This window comes from Ahaetulla prasina, chromosome 4, assembly GCF_028640845.1.
Source record: "Ahaetulla prasina isolate Xishuangbanna chromosome 4, ASM2864084v1, whole genome shotgun sequence".
Classification (NCBI taxonomy): domain Eukaryota; kingdom Metazoa; phylum Chordata; class Lepidosauria; order Squamata; family Colubridae; genus Ahaetulla; species Ahaetulla prasina.
In genome coordinates this window covers 8484350-8501223 of record NC_080542.1, presented here as the reverse complement: position 1 = coordinate 8501223, position 16874 = coordinate 8484350, and the positions used below count along the sequence as shown (strand labels likewise).

General features: G+C 36.3%; 1 protein-coding gene across 1 annotated transcript; it reads left to right on the top strand.

Moving 5' to 3' along the window:
• The first annotated feature begins 1539 nt into the window (after positions 1–1539).
• Positions 1540–16629, top strand: LOC131197058 (vomeronasal type-2 receptor 26-like). Its single transcript, XM_058180670.1, has 6 exons — positions 1540–1736; positions 3905–4196; positions 6488–7351; positions 9111–9237; positions 9372–9793; positions 16531–16629. The coding sequence occupies exons 1-6, from the start codon at positions 1540–1542 to the stop codon at positions 16627–16629; spliced, it is 2001 nt and encodes a 666-aa protein (XP_058036653.1).
• Positions 16630–16874: the final 245 nt, after the last annotated feature.

Below are 16874 nucleotides of genomic sequence, written 5' to 3'. Positions count from 1 at the left end.
CCCTCAATCATTCCCAGCATTAGGCTCTTCTCCAGTGAGTCCTTCCTTCTCATTAGGTGGCCAAAGTATTTGAGTTTCATCTTCAGAATCTGGCCTGCTAAAGAGCAGTCCAGGTTGATCTCCCCTACGACTGAACTGTTTGATCGCCTTGCAGTCAAAGGGACTCGCAGGAGTTTTCTTCAACACCCTAGTTCAAAGGCCTCAATTTTTTGACGCTCAGCCTTTGTTATGGTCTAATTTTCACAGCCATACATTGCAACTGGGAAAACCATAGCCTTGACTATATGCACTTTCGTTGGCAGGGTGATGTCTCTACTTTTTAGTATGCTGTCTAGATTTGCCATTGCTTTCCTCCCCAGGAGCAAGCGTTCTTTGGTGCTCAAAATTGCTTATACGAATAAAAAGTGTTTCAGCATAAATGTAGGCTTTTAATCTATTACTTCTCTGTGGTTCAAATGTTTCTTGTAGTGGGAGAAGAAAGAACATTCTTTAGATTATGTTAAAGCCAAGATGGTGCAGTGGTTACAGTGCAGCACTTCAGACTGCTTCAGCCGACTGCTAGCTGCAATTCCGCAGTTCAAATCTGACCGGGTCAAGCTAGACTTAGCCTTCCATCCTTCCGAGGTGGGTAAAATGAGGACCCAGATTGTTGGGGGCAGTATGCTGATTCTCTAAACCACTTAGAGAGGGCTGTAAAAGCACTATGAAGCTGTATAGAAATTTAAGTGCTATAGTGCTATTGCTAAAGTTTTTTTTTCATAGAATGTATAAAACGTTACAAGAAAAAAGTACAAAGAATTAACTTCCCAATTCCAAAAAGAATAAAAAGTAAATGCCCTCATAGGTAGTTTAAGAAAAAATGTCACCCAAACTAACATTGTGGAACTAGTAGAAGTATCCCCTCCTTTCTAGGAGGATCCGGAAGGAAACCATGAAAACTTCTTAACATGAAGGAACACCAAAATATCTATGAATCTTAATGGTATTCGAAGAAAGGGGAACTGTACTTATTATTCATTGTAAAAAAATAAAATAAATTCCAAAAATCAAGTGTATTCAGTATTGCAAATTCGCCTCAGTACATTGTAGTAGCAATTGTGCATTTAAAAAAACATTTAAACTTCAGCCAAGTACTCCCTTAACAGAAACAACATAATTATCTCCTATGGGAATCGCCATATTTTCTTCACTCGCCATCAAAACATGAAAGACTGCACAGAAGGTTATTTCAATTCAACCACAATCAATGTATCTTCAACCCTAGAGAGATTGAAACAAGGATAATAATGACTGTGTGTCAGAGTCATCGCTAAAACTTTCCTCCCTCTATTCTCCTCTGCCAGAGTATCTGTTCAAACGCTGATTCTATTGAAGACATGAATTTTCACTCTCATGGATATCCAAATACCCAACAGTGGGCACTCTCATTAGACTCACTCTCAGATATAAAACTTAAATTAATCACTGGATTAGCTATTGGAATAATACAACCTTTATTGTAGGTTAGGATGAGAGACGGAGAAATTTTCAAGAGTGAAGATGTTGCTCCTTCTAGTGTTTCTGGTGAAGAAAATAGTGACTCTGAGCTGCCCTGCAAGTGATGCTTTCCTTGTTCCACATGAGTGGTACCAACCTGGGGACCTCATGGTTGGTGGGATAGTGTCCCACACTTATTACAACCTTCATGAAATTAATTTTGAGGAACATCCTTATAAAACATCTTATGGCACACCAAGGTAAGGATTCTTTTTTTTTCTTTTTCTAATGTTAATCAGTTTCCCAAAAATTCCTCATGAGAGTAAAAGGTTCTCATTAAAAATGTAATGAGTCTTTATACCTAATCGGAGTCTATTTTTCAAATATTTTTAGTTATGGAATAAATCTTTTTATGCTTTATTGGTAAGTGAACACCTGTCTACCCTAGACAAGTTCAAATCGACCAGATGGATTACATCCCAAGATTCTGAAGGAACTGGCAGATGAGATCTCAGAGCCACTGAACTATATCTTTCAAAGATCCTAGAGCACAGGGGAACTGCCAGAGGATTGGAAAAGAGCTGATGTTGTTCCCATTTTCAAGAAAGGAAAAAAACAGATTCAGGAAACTACAGACCTATCAGCTTGACCTCAATACTGGGGAAGATTCTGGAAAAGATAATCAAGCAACGAATCACCGGACACCTAGAAGGAAACAAAGTAATAACCAAAAGCCAACATGGGTTTGTCAAAAACAGATCATGCCAGACTAATCTTATTACATTCTTTGACAAAGTGACAAAATTAGTAGACCAGAGGAATGCTGTCAGTATAATTTACTTGGATTTCAGTAAAGCATTTGATAAAGTAGACCTTAACCTACTACTAGATAAAGTAGAAAAATGTGGGTTAGACAGCACCACTACCAGATGGATTCGTAACTGGCAAACCAACCGCACTCAACGTGTAGTCCTCAATGGAACTACATCCAGATGGAGGGAAGTATGCAGTGGAGTACCCCAAGGCTCTGTTTTAGGCCCAGTACTCTTCAACATCTTCATCAATGACTTGGACAAGGGGATAGATGGGGAACTCATCAAATTTGCAGATGACACCAAGCTGGCAGGAATAGCCAACACTCCAGAAGATAGGCTCAAAGTACAGGAGGATCTTGACAGACTTGAACATTGGGCGCTATCTAACAAAATGAAATTCAACAGTGAAAAAAGTAAGGTTCTACATTTAGGCAAAAAAAACCAAAATGCACAGGTACCGTATATGTGGTACCTTGCTCAGTAGTAGTTCCTGTGAGAGGGATCTTGGAGTCCTAGTGGACAACCATTTAGATATGAGCCAGCAGTGTGCAACAGCTGCTAAAAAAGCCAACACAGTTCTGGGCTGCATAAACAGAGGGATAGAATCAAGATCACGTTAAGTTTTAATGCCACTTTATAATGCTTGGTAAGGCCACACTTGGAATACTACATTCCGTTTTGGTCGCCGTGATGTAAAAAAGATGCTGAGACTCTAGAAAGTGTGCAGAGAAGAGCAACAAAGATGATTAGGGGACTGGAGGCTAGAACATATGAAGAACAGTTGCAGGAACTCGGTATGCCTAGTTTAATAAAAAGAAGGACTAGGGTAGACATGATAGCAGTGTTCCAATATCTCAGGGGTTGCCAAAAAGGAGAGGAAGTCGGGCTGTTCTCCAAAGCACCTGAGGGTAGAACAAGAAGCAATGGATGGAAACTGATTAAGGAAAGAAGCAACTTAGAACTAAGGAGAAATTTCCTGACAGTTAGAACAATTAATAAGTGGAACGACTTGCCTGCAGAAGTTGTGAATGCTCCAACACTGGAAATTTTTAAGAAAATGTTGGATAACCATCTGTCTGAGATGGTGTATCTAGATTGACTAGAAGGCCTCCAAGGTCCCTTCCAACTCTGCTGTTATTATTATTGTTATTATTATTATTATTTTTCTTTACTTTATGGTGAAGTGATTGTCATATAATGTATGAAACTTTGGTGCAAAACATCTTTTGAAGAAGATTTAGTAAACTTAAGAGAATATCTTTTTTAAAAAAAGATCTGTATTGTCACTTTGAACAAAACATACATACAATAAATGACAGATATATGCTGAAATTGTACATATTCCATTTTTGGGGGAAATTAGAAACTAAATGGAGTTCCATGAAAAAAGCATTATTTTTTATTTTATTGTAGAGGGTATTTGTTGCAAATCATGCTATTACTGTAGAAAAGCAAATCTGGACTGTATACAATTTATTCTGTATTTTAGAAAATCTATTACTTTCTTACCTTCATCAGAGAAAGAAATGTTTGCTATTTCATATAGAAATGATGGCACCTTATGAGAATTTGCCAACTTCCTTTTTCAACTGGGCTATTTAACTCATTTGCAGTGTATTAATCAAATTCTACCAGCACATCCTTGCCTTGGTTTTTGCTGTAAAGGAGATCAATGAGGACTCCCAGATCTTACCCAATGTCACTCTTGGGTTCCACATCTATGACAGTTACTATGATGCAAGGATGACCTATCGCACCACTCTGGATCTACTTTTCAAATCCCAGGAATTTGTCCCTAACTACAAGTGTGATCGCCAGAAGAATCTCATGGCTATTGTTGGGGGATTGGATTTTGTCACATCATTTTATATAGCTGAAATTATAGGTTTCTTCAAGATTCCACAAGTAAGTTCTGAAGGGGCTGAGCAGAAAATTATTATTCTTATGGTTGTTATGGAATAATTAATGGGCATCAAAGATTAAGCTTGATTTTCTGCTAAGATGTTCTGCATTGCTTATAGTCTACTTCACATTCTTTTCTTATATTACAATGCCAATTACAGAAAGTGAATATCAGGAGTCATGCCATATCTGGGAGATGCCTTAACGAAGTCCAAGCAAATTTTATCGACAGCATTCCTCTGCTCCACTAATTTTCTCACTTTGTCAAAGAATGCAATAAGATTTCCTTGGCATGATCTGTTTTGGACAAACCCATGTTGGCTTTTGGTTATTACTTTGTTTGCTTCTAGTTGTTCACTGATTTGTTCCTTGATTTTCTTTTCCAGAATCTTCCTTGGTATTGAGGTCAGGCCAATAGGTCTGTAGTTTCCTAGTTGTTTTTTCCCCCCTTTTTTGAAGATGGAACTACATCAGTTCTCTTCTATTCCTCGGGAAGTCCCCTGTGCTCCAGGATCTTTAAATGATATAGTTCAGTGGTTCGTCTGCCAGTTCCTTCCAAACCTGGAAGTTGGAGTGTAATCCATCTGGGTCTTTGTGATTTGAACTCCTCTAGGTTAGACAGATGTTCACTTATCATTTTCTTCCCTATTTTAACTTCGGTTTCTAATCTGGTGCAGTTTTTGATAGGTTGGACAGGTTTTTCTTTCTTTTTGTCTAAAGACAGATGCAAAAAAATGAATTAAGTAGTTCTTCTTTATCCCCGTTGCTTGTCACCTTCTTGCCACTTTCTCCCAGCAATGGGCCAATTGTTTCCTTGACTTTTTTCTTGTTTTTAACCAGTTGGAAGAAGGTGTTTGTTGTTGTTGTTGTTGTCGCGAGCCTTTGTTCATTATGAGCCTTAGCTTTCCTCACTTCATCTTTACAGTCTTGGTCTATTTGCTGATAATTATTTGTCCCCTTTCAATTTTTATACTTATCCTTCTTGTCTTTCAATTTGTCAGAAAGTTATTTATGCAGCCATGCTGGTTTCTTTTGAGAGCTGTTATTTTTCTTCTTCATTGGTATTCTGCTAGAATGGGCTTTTACAATCTCACTTTTCAAAATTTCCCAAGCTTCCCGAGTTGTTTTCCCCTTGAGGGTTCTCATCCATGGAATCCTTCCAAGCTCTCCAAGTTCATTGAAAGTAGCACTCTTAAAGTCCAAGACTTTAGTTTGACTATGTTCTGCTTTGTGCTTGCATAATGTTGAATTCCAATATTGCATGATCACTTGCCCCCAAGGTTCCTGAAGCTTCAACACCTTCTATAATTTCATCTCTGTTAGTGAGAATTAAGTCCGTTTTGGCTGATTCCCTTGTTCCCTTCTCTACCTTTTGGGAAACAAAGTTGTCTGCTAAGTTTATCCTATTTGTGGATTTCATCCCACCAGATTTCTGTAACAGCAACAATATCATATCTGCCTTCATTTACTTGAATTTCTAATTCACCCTGTTTATTCCTCATACTCTGGGCATTAGGGTATAGACTTTGAGTCCTTTTTGATTCACCCTGTGTTTAATGACTACATTTTATTTATTTATTTATTTATTTATTTATTTTTTCAAACACAACAATATATATAAGTATAAGCATGAAATAACCATACAAATTGAATACAACCAAAGGGAACATTAGGACAGGATTGGAGACATGCTTGTGCTTTTATGCACACCCCTTACAGACCTCTTAGGAATGGGGTAAGGTCAACAGTAGATAGTCTTTGGTTAAAGCTTTGGGGATTTTGGGATGAGACCACGGAGTCAGATAGTACATTCCAGGCATTAACAACTCTGTTACTGAAATCATATTTTCTACAATCAATTGGAGCAGTTCACTTTAAGTTTAAATCTATTGTGTGCTCATGTATTGTTGTGGTTGAAGCTGAAGCAGTCTTCGACAAGAAGGACATTGTAGCAGATGATTTTATGAGTTATACTCAGGTCATGCCGATGGCGGCGAAATTCTAAATTTTCTAAACCCAGGACTTCAAGTCTGGTGGCATAAGGTATTTTGTTGTTATCAGAGGAGTGGAGGACTCTTCTTGTGATATGACTACATAGCCTGCGTTGTGCCTGACTGCCCCTATTTTTTTGCCACCTGTTTGCTTAGTGCACTTGGTATGGCACTCAGTATTAAATGCTGGATTTTGCTTGCCTGACCTTGTTCCTTGGTTATATTTTACATGAGAACAAGATAGAAAAATTAAATTAAATTTAATCTAAAGACTCTAAAGAATACTCCTGAACTTTCTTTTAGCTGACATACGGCTCATCAGCCCAAGAGGAATTTCAGACCAGTAAGCTCTCTTCACTTTATTTCATGGTCCCCAAAGAGGATCATCAGTACATTGGGATTATCCAACTACTTCGTCATTTCAGGTGGACATGGATTGGGATATTTTCTGTTGATAACAACAATGGAGAAAATTTCTTACAGAAAATGCAACCTTTACTTTCAGAGAACGGAATCTGCGCAGCATTTATAGAAAGCCTTACTCAACAGCTCCACTTAGAAAGATTCTTTGAACTTTCTCAAATGATCTCCACTATTTCCTTTAATATGATGAATAGCAAAGTGAATGTATTTCTTGTCTATGGAGAAGCCTGGACAATTATATGGCTAAGATACATAACATTTGTGCTAGATCCTGAAAGCAAGGAAACTGCATTATTAAGAACGGTGTGGATCATGACTGCACAAATTGATTTTGTATTACCAGGCACTCATATCAGATGGGATCTGAAGATGTACAATGGGGCTCTTTCCTTCACTGTTCACTCAACAGAAGTTGTAGGTTTCAAGGAATTTCTTCAGACCACAAATCTTCTTTCAGACTACAGAGATGGGTTTCGGCAGAATGTTTGGGAACAATCTTTTGATTGTTCATTTCCAAAACCAGAATTACAAGGAATGGACAATACTCAGTGCACTGAGGAGATGAAGCTGGAGGATCTTCCTGCATCTATATTTGAAATGGAAATGACTGGGCACAGCTACAGTGTCTACAATGCTGTTTATGCTGTGGCTCATGCTTTGCAGGCTCTACACATGTTGGGTTTCAATAGGAAGGAAACTATGATGGGTAAAAAGACTGATTTTCCAAATCTGCAGGCTTGGCAGGTATTCTCTTTGAATTGGATTCTTCTTTTATTTCAGTGAGCAGTTTGATGTAGAATTATGTTTTGAACCTATTCTGCAAAGCCTTAATATGTTCTGCATGTAGTATCAACTTAAGTATGAGAAAAACATAGAAACAAGGAAGAATTTCTTGATAGAACAATGAATAAATGCAAACACTTGTCTTCAGAAATCCTGAGTGCTACATATCTGGAGATTTTAATGAAGTGATTGGAAAGGCATTTGTCTAAATCATTGTATGGTATTATCCTTGATTGTGGTGGTGTGCTAGAAGATCCCCAAAGTCCCTTCCAACTCTGTTGTGTTGTATAAAACAGATAGAGAAAAAGTGGTGTGTGTTCTTATTTTGCTATTAACGTATTCTTCTATTCTGATCACCCAGACCCGGCTGTAAAAATCATGTTTTAAGTAGCAGTAGGAGTTATTTAATAAATCTCAATAGACTGCACAATAAGAGTTAGTTAAAATGATAATTTCCATTACCTTTCATTGATTTTTCCAAAAAGTAATCAATTCTCCAAGAACTTTTGTGTGGCTCATGAACTTTTCATGAGTGACAAGCTGAGCTTTCTGTCTCTATCAGAGATTTAGAGCAATAAAGTGGTGGTTCTCCTTAGATATGACATCCATAATTTGAAAGAACTCTATAGTAACTGTTTCTCACTTTTCGATCAAAGAATGCTTAAATCTCAGATTCCAAAATCTGGCTAAAAGAAATTAATTGGACTCCCAAATAGTTTTGTACCAATGAGGAAAGATTAGATATGATTTGTCTTAAATTACTTTTTTAAGTAGTGGACATAAAACACAATTGAAGGACGTGACAAAATTCCAAAAGCCTATTTTCATTGTGCTTCAGTTTATTCCTATATCTTTCCATAAAATAATATCAAACAAATAATGGAGTGGACATGTGCATTTCCACGCAATATTGATGTTCAAATTTCTAAGCGTACATATTTAATAATAGTATTTTAAATATGAAGAATGAGTGAATGAAACCTGAATATGTTGTTCTCTGTTATATTGCTTTCAACTGTCTATCTCGTCTCTTTCAAGTAGCTCCATCCATTTCTTCAAGGCATTTCTTTTAACAATTCAGCTGGGGAGAGAGTGTTCCTGAATGAGAAAAGAGAAGCAACAGGTGGATTCGACATCACCAACTTGATCATTTTTCCAAACAGATCCCTTCAGAGACTTAGAGTTGGAAAGCTGGATCTAGAGACTCTGAAAGGGAAGGGATTATTCATTGATGAAGATGTGATTTTCTGGAACCCAAATTTTAACCAGGTTTATGAATTATTGTATCAAATATACTTTAATCCATTATGATCCAATATTGAACACAATCCACTTTGAAATATCATTTCTGGTTTTTTAAAATAAAGAGTGGCACATTCTTTTAAAATGTTGTTGATGATCCAGCACTCATCAATATGTCAAAATGATATTACAATACAAAACACATGTTTTCATATTTGGTTTGCATTTCCATTTGAAATCACAAGAGTGGCCATGTTTCCATGAAATTGCCACCCTGTGTAATTATTTATTCTCCCTGCCCTTCAAGCAGGACCTTTTCTACATCAATGAAGTTTCTACATCTTTTTCTGTTGTGGATGAAATTGATAAATTCAGTATTCTTTTCGGAAGTCAAAAATAATTTCTCTATATAAAGGTTGAAAAAATACAACCAGTTTTAAATATCTCACTTTTCAAATCCTTTTATGATTATCACCAGGTTCCTCCAATTTCTCAATGCAATGACCCTTGTTTCCCTGGATCCTGGAAGAAAGGGATAGAAGGGGATCAGTTCTGCTGCTATGACTGTGTTCCCTGCCCAGAAGGAAAGATTTCAAATCAAAATGGTAGGTTACACATTCTATCATTTTTCATTAGACTTAAGCAAAAATTAGCAAACTACTTGATGCATAAAATTAATAAGATGATTTTCAGTATTATGGAATGCATAGGTGAAAAAACTCCTTGACTTTTCTTATAGATATGGAAGATTGTTTTGAATGTTCGGAAGATCATTATCCAAATAAAGAAAAGAAAGGATGTATCCTGAAACTTCTGGTCTTTCTAACTTTTAAAGAAGCCTTAGGAATTGGTTTATCCTCAGCAGCTCTTGGTTTCTTCTTCTTGACATCTTGGGTACTTGGAACTTTTATTAAGCAGAGGGATACTCCCATTGTCAAAGCCAACAACCGGTCCCTCACCTACACCCTGCTTATCTCTCTTCAGCTCTGTTTTCTCTCCTCTTTCTTCTTCCTCAGCCAACCTGGCAAAGTGACCTGCCTTTTCCGACAATCAATGTTTGTCATCACCTTCTCAGTGGTCATTTCTAGTGTACTGGCCAAAACTATCACTGTGGTTGTGGCTTTCATGGCCACTAAACCAGGATCTCAGATGAGGAGATGGGTGGGAAAAAGCTTGGCCTTTTCTATAGTCTTTTCTTGCTCTCTCTTCCAAGTAGGTATTTGTATTGTTTGGTTGTCGACATCTCCCCCATTTCTTGAGTTGGACATGCACTCAATGTCTCAAGAAATGATTTTACAATGCAACGAGGGTTCAACTTTCTTCTTCTACTGTGTCTTGGGCTACATGGGTATCTTGGCCATTGCCAGCTTTATTGTGGCTTTCCTTGCCCGTAAATTACCTGACAGCTTTAATGAAGCCAAGTTCATCACCTTCAGCATGTTGGCCTTTTGTAGTGTGTGGATCTCCTTCTTTCCAGCCTATTTGAGCACAAAAGGCAAAGCCATGGTAGCTGTGGAGGTCTTCTCCATCTTGGCCTCTAGTGCTGCATTACTGGGATGCATATTCCTCCCAAAATGCTTCATCATTGTTTTTAGACCTGAACTGAACCACAGGGAGCAACTCATAAAGAAAAATTAGTTCCTCCTGTGATCTTTCTGGCTCAGCAGAAAGTTTGAAAGAATGCTCATATAATCCTATAGAACCAGGAAGGGCTTGCAAAAGGATCAAAACGGACCAATCTAATTTAGCATAGATGATTTCCAGAGGAGGAGCCATCAGATTCTTCTTCTGGGTCAGGATGTCCTGACAAGAAAGAGGATACAATATTCCTGCCTCCTGCTCTAGTGGATACATGGATGTCATCAAGAAGAGACAGTTCTTCAAATAACCTGGTCCCAAGCCATGAAGGTTTATAACCAGCACCTATTTGTATCCACAAATTGTTTATTTCTGAAAGGTGACACAGTTTATGTAGGATATTTATGATTGTTAACTTTTAATATGATTGCCCATTCCAAAATAAGTGATCGTTTTGCTGCATTTTACCATTTTTCAATAGATAGATAGATAGATAGATAGATAGATAGATAGATAGATAGATAGATAGATAGATGATAGATAGATAGATAGATATGATAGATGATAGATAGATAGATAGATGAAAGATGATAGATAGATAGATAGATGATAGATGATAGATGATAGATAGATAGATAGATGATTAGATAGATAGATAGATAGATAGATAGATAGATAGATAGATAGATAGATAGATAGATAGATGATACATAAATGATAGACAGATAGAGGATGGATGATGGATGGATGGATGGATGGATGGGTAGATAGATAGATGATAGAGATCAATATTTGTTAAGGGTGTGGAAAAAATATCAATACAAACTAGATTATAAAATACCAATATGTGTAATTCCTAGACATATGATAGAGAATATAAATATAGAACAAAAACAAGAGGTGGTTACCTATAAAGAACTTCTTTTTCTAGAAAAGGGTAAACTACAACTAAAATCTTTAAATAAACTGAGAGATGAAGGCATGAATTATACTTGGTTTCAGTATGGACAGTTGCAAGCTAGATGGAGATTAGATGAGAAAATTGGTATTATGCAAAATGAGGAAAATTTGGTAAAACAAATTAGAGATCAAGGTCAAATGCATATTAAGAGGTTGTATAATGTATTGATAGAAATAGACTCTGAAACAGAATTAGTTAAGGATTGCATGATAAAATGGGCACAAAATATTCAACAACCCATAATGATGGAAACATGGGAAAAATATGGGTTAGAAATGTCAAATTTACACAAGCACAAAGTTTAAGAGAGAATTTTTATAAAATGTTTTATAGATGACATTTAGTCCCTAAAAAATTGGCATGTATGTATCCGAATATGCAAGCTAAATGTTGGCGATGTGAATGGGAGGATACTACTTATTTTCATGTATGGTGGACTTGTAAAAAAATCAAAGCATTTTGGATTAAAATATGGTGGATTATGCAGAATATTTTGAAAAAGAAGATAAAATTTACTCCACAGTTGTTCTTATTGGGTATAATTACAGACTGTACAGTTATAGAGACTAAGCTGATTCTAAATTTAATAACAGCAGTGAGACTTTTGGTTGCACAATACTGGAAGAGAGAAGATTTACCTACGATTGAAGAATGGACACTTAAAGTATCAAACTTAACAGAAATGGCAAAAATTTCTGCGTATTTGAAAGAACATTCACAAGAAAAATATGTATTGGAGTGGAGAAGGTGGATTGATTATGTTCAAAACAAGTATCGGACTAAAAAGTATCAAATAGTTTATGAATAATGTTATGAATGGCACATATGTTTATATGGGAAAGGGGAGTTAAGGGTGTGTTGGAAGAGGGTGGATATGAGTTAAGATTTTTGTTGTATTTTAGCTTATGATTGTTAGAAGTTATACCCTGCATTTTGTTCTGGGAAGTCCTCTTAAAGAAATACTGGTTTATGTCTTTGTAAAACTTTTTCAATAAAAATATATATATAGATAAAGGTAGATATATATAGATAAAGGTAGAATGAGACTTCGTCGAAACGTCGCCAAGACACTTCCAATTTTACACGGGAGAAAACCCGAACAACCAAAGACCTATATATATATATATATATATATATATATATATATATATATATATATATATACATATATATATATATATATATATATATATATATATATATATATATATATATATATATATATACACACACATATATATATATATTTGTTTTCTGAGGTTTTCACGGGTGTTTGTATATAGGTCTTTGGTTGTTCGGGTTTTCTCCCGTGTAAAATTGGAAATGTCTTGGCGACGTTTCGACGAAGTCTCATTCGTCATCTTCAGGCTTCAGCTTCGTGCTTCTGGGAGCAATGTGTGATTGCAGCTGTTTCTTCCTTTTAACTGCTTGTGGGGGTTTGAACTGCTTGGCTGTGCTCTGATTGGATGGGGTTTTTTCTGTGCTCTGATTGGCTGGGGGTGTGTCCTGTGTTGGTGGGGGCTTGGTTGTGCTCAGTCTAGTCTGTGCTGCAGGGGGATTTGAGCTGGTGAGCTGCATAGCTGTTGTTTGGCTTTGTGGTCATGCTACATCTTCATAGTGGGTGTCAGTCTGCTGCATGAATGGATTGGAGGGGTTTGAAATGGCTAATGTTGCAGCTGCGGTCTGGCTTCTGGTCCTTGGTCATGCTTCCTGATCAGTGTGGGTTTGGGTCTGCTTCTTTCAATCACAGATTGCTCCCAGAAGCACGAAGCTGAAGCCTGAAGATGACGAATGAGACAAGACATTTCAATTTTACGGAGAAAACCGAACAACCAAGACCTATAGATATATATAGTTATATATATGTATATATATATATATATATATATATATATATATATATATATATATATATATATATATATATATATATATATATATATATATATATACAATATATATATTTGTTTTCTAATTTTCATGTTTGTATATAGGTCTTTGGTTGTTTTTCTCAAAATTGGAAATGTCTTCTTTGTTAACATTAAACATCTTCAGCTTCAAATGCTTCTGGGAGCAATGTTGATTGCAGCTGTTTCTTCCTTTTGCTGCTGTTTTGAACTGCTCTGCTCTGATTGGATGGGTTTTCTGTGCTCTGATTGGCTGGTGTCCTGTGTTGTGGGCTTGGTTGCTCAGTCTTCTGTGCTGCAATTTGAGCTGGTGAGCTGCCTCTGTTGTTTGGCTTTGTGGTCATGCTACATCTTCATAGTGGGTGTCAGTCTGCCATGAATGGATTGGAGGTTTGAAATGGCTAATGTTGCAGCTTCTGGCTTCTTCCTTGTCATGCTTCCTGATCAGTGTGGGTTTGGGTCTGCTTCTTTCAATCACAGATTGCTCCCAGAAAGCTCCTGAAGATGACAATGAGACTCAGCATAAGAATTTCAATTTTACAGGAGAAAAGAACACCAAGACCTATATATATATATATATATGTTTTCTGAGGTTTTCTTTTGTATGACTTTCATCAAGAAACTTCCAATTTTCTTAAAACCAATAAAAGATATACATATATATATATATATATATATATATATATATATATATATATATATATATATATATATATATATATATATATATATATATATATATATATATATATATATATATATATATATATATATATATATATAATACAATATATATATATATATATATATATATATATATATATATATATATACATATATATATATATATATATATATATATATATATGTCTTTGTTATTCATTTTCTCATAAAAGGAATTTATCAAAATCATACATCAGGCTTGTTTACAGCTTCCTGTTATACATTTCTCCTCAAATAGGCTGTAATATAATGATGATAACAGAGTCAGAAGAAGATGAATTTCTAGGAGAAACCAATAACCAAGACCTACATACAAACATATATATATATATATATATATATATATATATATATATATATATATATATATATATATATATATATATATATATATATATATATATATAGAAATTGAGATAGAGATAAGATAGATAATAGACAGAATAGAAGAATAGAATAGAATTTTTATTGGCCAAGTGTGATTGGACACACAAGGAATTTGTCTTGGTGCATATGCTCTCAGTGTACATAAAAAAAAAAAAAAGATACGATCATCAAGGTACAACATTTACAACACAATTGATGGTCAATATGTCAATATAAATCATAAGGATTGCCAGCAACAAGTTATAGTCATACAGTCATAAATGGAAAGAGATTGGTGATGGGAACTATGAGAAGATTAATAGTAGTGCAGATTTAGTAAATAGTTTGACAGTGTTGAGGGAATTATTTGTTTAGCAGAGTGATGGCCTTCGGGGAAAAACTGTTCTTGTGTCTAGTTGTTCTGGTGTGCAGTGCTCTATAGCGTCGTTTTGAGGGTAGGAGTTGAAACAGTTTATGTCCTGGATGCGAGGAGTCTGTAAATATTTTCACGGCCCTCTTCTTGATTCGTGCAGTATACAGGTCCTCAATGGAAGGCAGGTTGGTAGCAATTATTTTTTCTGCAGTTCTAATTATCCTCTGAAGTCTGTGTTTTTCTTGTTGGGTTGCAGAACTGAACCAGACAGTTATAGAGGTGCAAATGACAGACTCAATAATTCCTCTGTAGAACTGAATCAGCAGCTCCTTGGGCAGTTTGAGCTTACTGAGTTGGCGCAGGAAGAACATTCTTTGCTGTCCTTTTTTAATGATGTTTTTGATGTTAGCTGTCCATTTTAGATCTTGCGATATGATAGAACCTAGAAATTTGAAGGTTTCTACTGTTGATACTGTGTTGTCTAGTATTGTGAGAGGTGGAAGTATGGAAGGGTTTCTCCTAATGTCCACTACCATTTCTATGGTTTTGAGTGTGTTCAGTTCCAGATTGTTTTGGTTGCACCACAAGGTTAGTCGTTCAACCTCTCGTCTATATGCGGATTCGTCATTGTCTCGAACGAGACCAATCACTGTTGTGTCATCTGCGAACTTCAGTAGCTTAACAGATGATAGATACTATGTATGAAGTAAATGGCTCAAATTATAATGAAAGTGCAACCTTAATTCAGGTAGAAACCTGTTACTCTGGACTTCTCTGCCTTTTTAGTTTACCATTTTATAAATTGAAATGTAAGAAACCTCCTTGAATAAAACCTTATGACTTACCAGTGTGAGGAGTTTTATTTATCTATTTATTTCAGAGAATTTATACAGCCACCCATTCCCTGTCGGTGTCCCTGAGCTGCTTAAAAAATTATAAAATATATAAAGAATAAAAACACACCCCTGGGGATAACAGTCAATCAGTTGAGCAACTTCTTGGGTTCCTACCTGCTCTGAGTTTCACGGGCATAATGTCAGGGCTGCTTCTGTTCATTGCCTAAGAAAGAAAAATCCTTGGCTCCATAGATTTGGAGAAAAGTAATTTTACTAGGAAGAAACTGAAAGCAGACAATTTCAACCAAGCTATGAGGCAAAACAGCGCCAGCGCAGCAACTTCAAACACAGCAGAACGTCAGACCTGGAAGCCATCTTTCTACCTTTGTGACTTCAGGCTTCACACCTGCCACAAATTCTACTGTGGGAAAATGGGATGGGGGATTGAATAGAGTGAAGAAGACATGTAGTCAAAATAAAATTATTTCTAGAAAGTCAAGGCCGTGGTGCCCTGCAGCTGTACTGAGAAATGAGGAGGTATCTTCTGTTCTGGAGGTTACCTGATTGGCCATGTGGTGGACATGTGGGTGAGGGGCAAGGTCTTGAACTTTCTTTTGGGTGTGGAAAACCCGGAAGCTTTCAGATTCGGGTTTTCCCAGATTTGCCAAGATGACATCTCTAATAAAAGTTAGCTTTGAGGAACTTCAAGCCTTGGAGTTTGACTTTTTTGGGGGGTATTACTTGGAACCGTAACATTAATAATCCCTTTCAATAAGGCTGCTCAAGCTATATGCTCTTTCCTGAAATATCGAAGATATCTCTAATCACCATATTTTCTTCATTCGCCATCAAAACATGGAAGACTGAACAGAAGGTTATTTCAATTCAACCACAATCAATGTATCTTGAACCCCAGGGCGATTGAAACAAGGATAATAATGACTGTGTGTCAGAGTCATTGCTACCACTTTCCTCCCTCTATTCTCCTCTGCCAGAGTACCTGTTCAAACACTGATGCTATTGAAGACATGAATTTTCACTCTCACGGATATCCAAATACCCAATGGTGGGCACTCTAATTAGACTCACTCTTAGATATAAAGCTTGAATTAATCACTGGATTAGCTATTGGAATAATGCAACCTTTATTGTAGGTTAGGATGAGAGACGGAGACATTTTCAAGAGTGAAGATGTTGCTCCTTCTAGTGTTTCTGGCGAAGAAAATAGTGACTCTGACCTGCCCTGCAAGTGATGCTTTCCGTGTTCCACATGAATGGTACCAACCTGGTGACCTCATCATTGGTGGGATAGTGTCCCACACTTATTACAACCTTCAAATTATTAGAGAATATAATGCCAAAGTTACCCCCAAGTGTTTTTATTGAACTGAAGTTTGGGGCTTAATATCTATCTCTACTGGAACAAACCCAATCATAGCACCTGAAGAGTATTTTGGGGGTGAATAAAAAGACTTCAGCTGCTGACTCAGATCTGAAT

What these genes read in the sequence shown, in the direction of transcription:
- LOC131197058 (XM_058180670.1), top strand. Translation starts at nt 1,540, where the DNA reads ATGTTGCTCCTTCTAGTGTTTCTGGTGAAGAAAATAGTGACTCTGAGC. An exon ending in CAAATCTGCAGGCTTGGCAG is followed by an intron (nt 7,352 to 9,110) that starts GTATTCTCTTTG and finishes GATTATCACCAG; the next exon opens with GTTCCTCCAATTTCTCAATG. An exon ending in GATCTCAGATGAGGAGATGG is followed by an intron (nt 9,794 to 16,530) that starts GTGGGAAAAAGC and finishes CCTTTATTGTAG; the next exon opens with GTTAGGATGAGAGACGGAGA.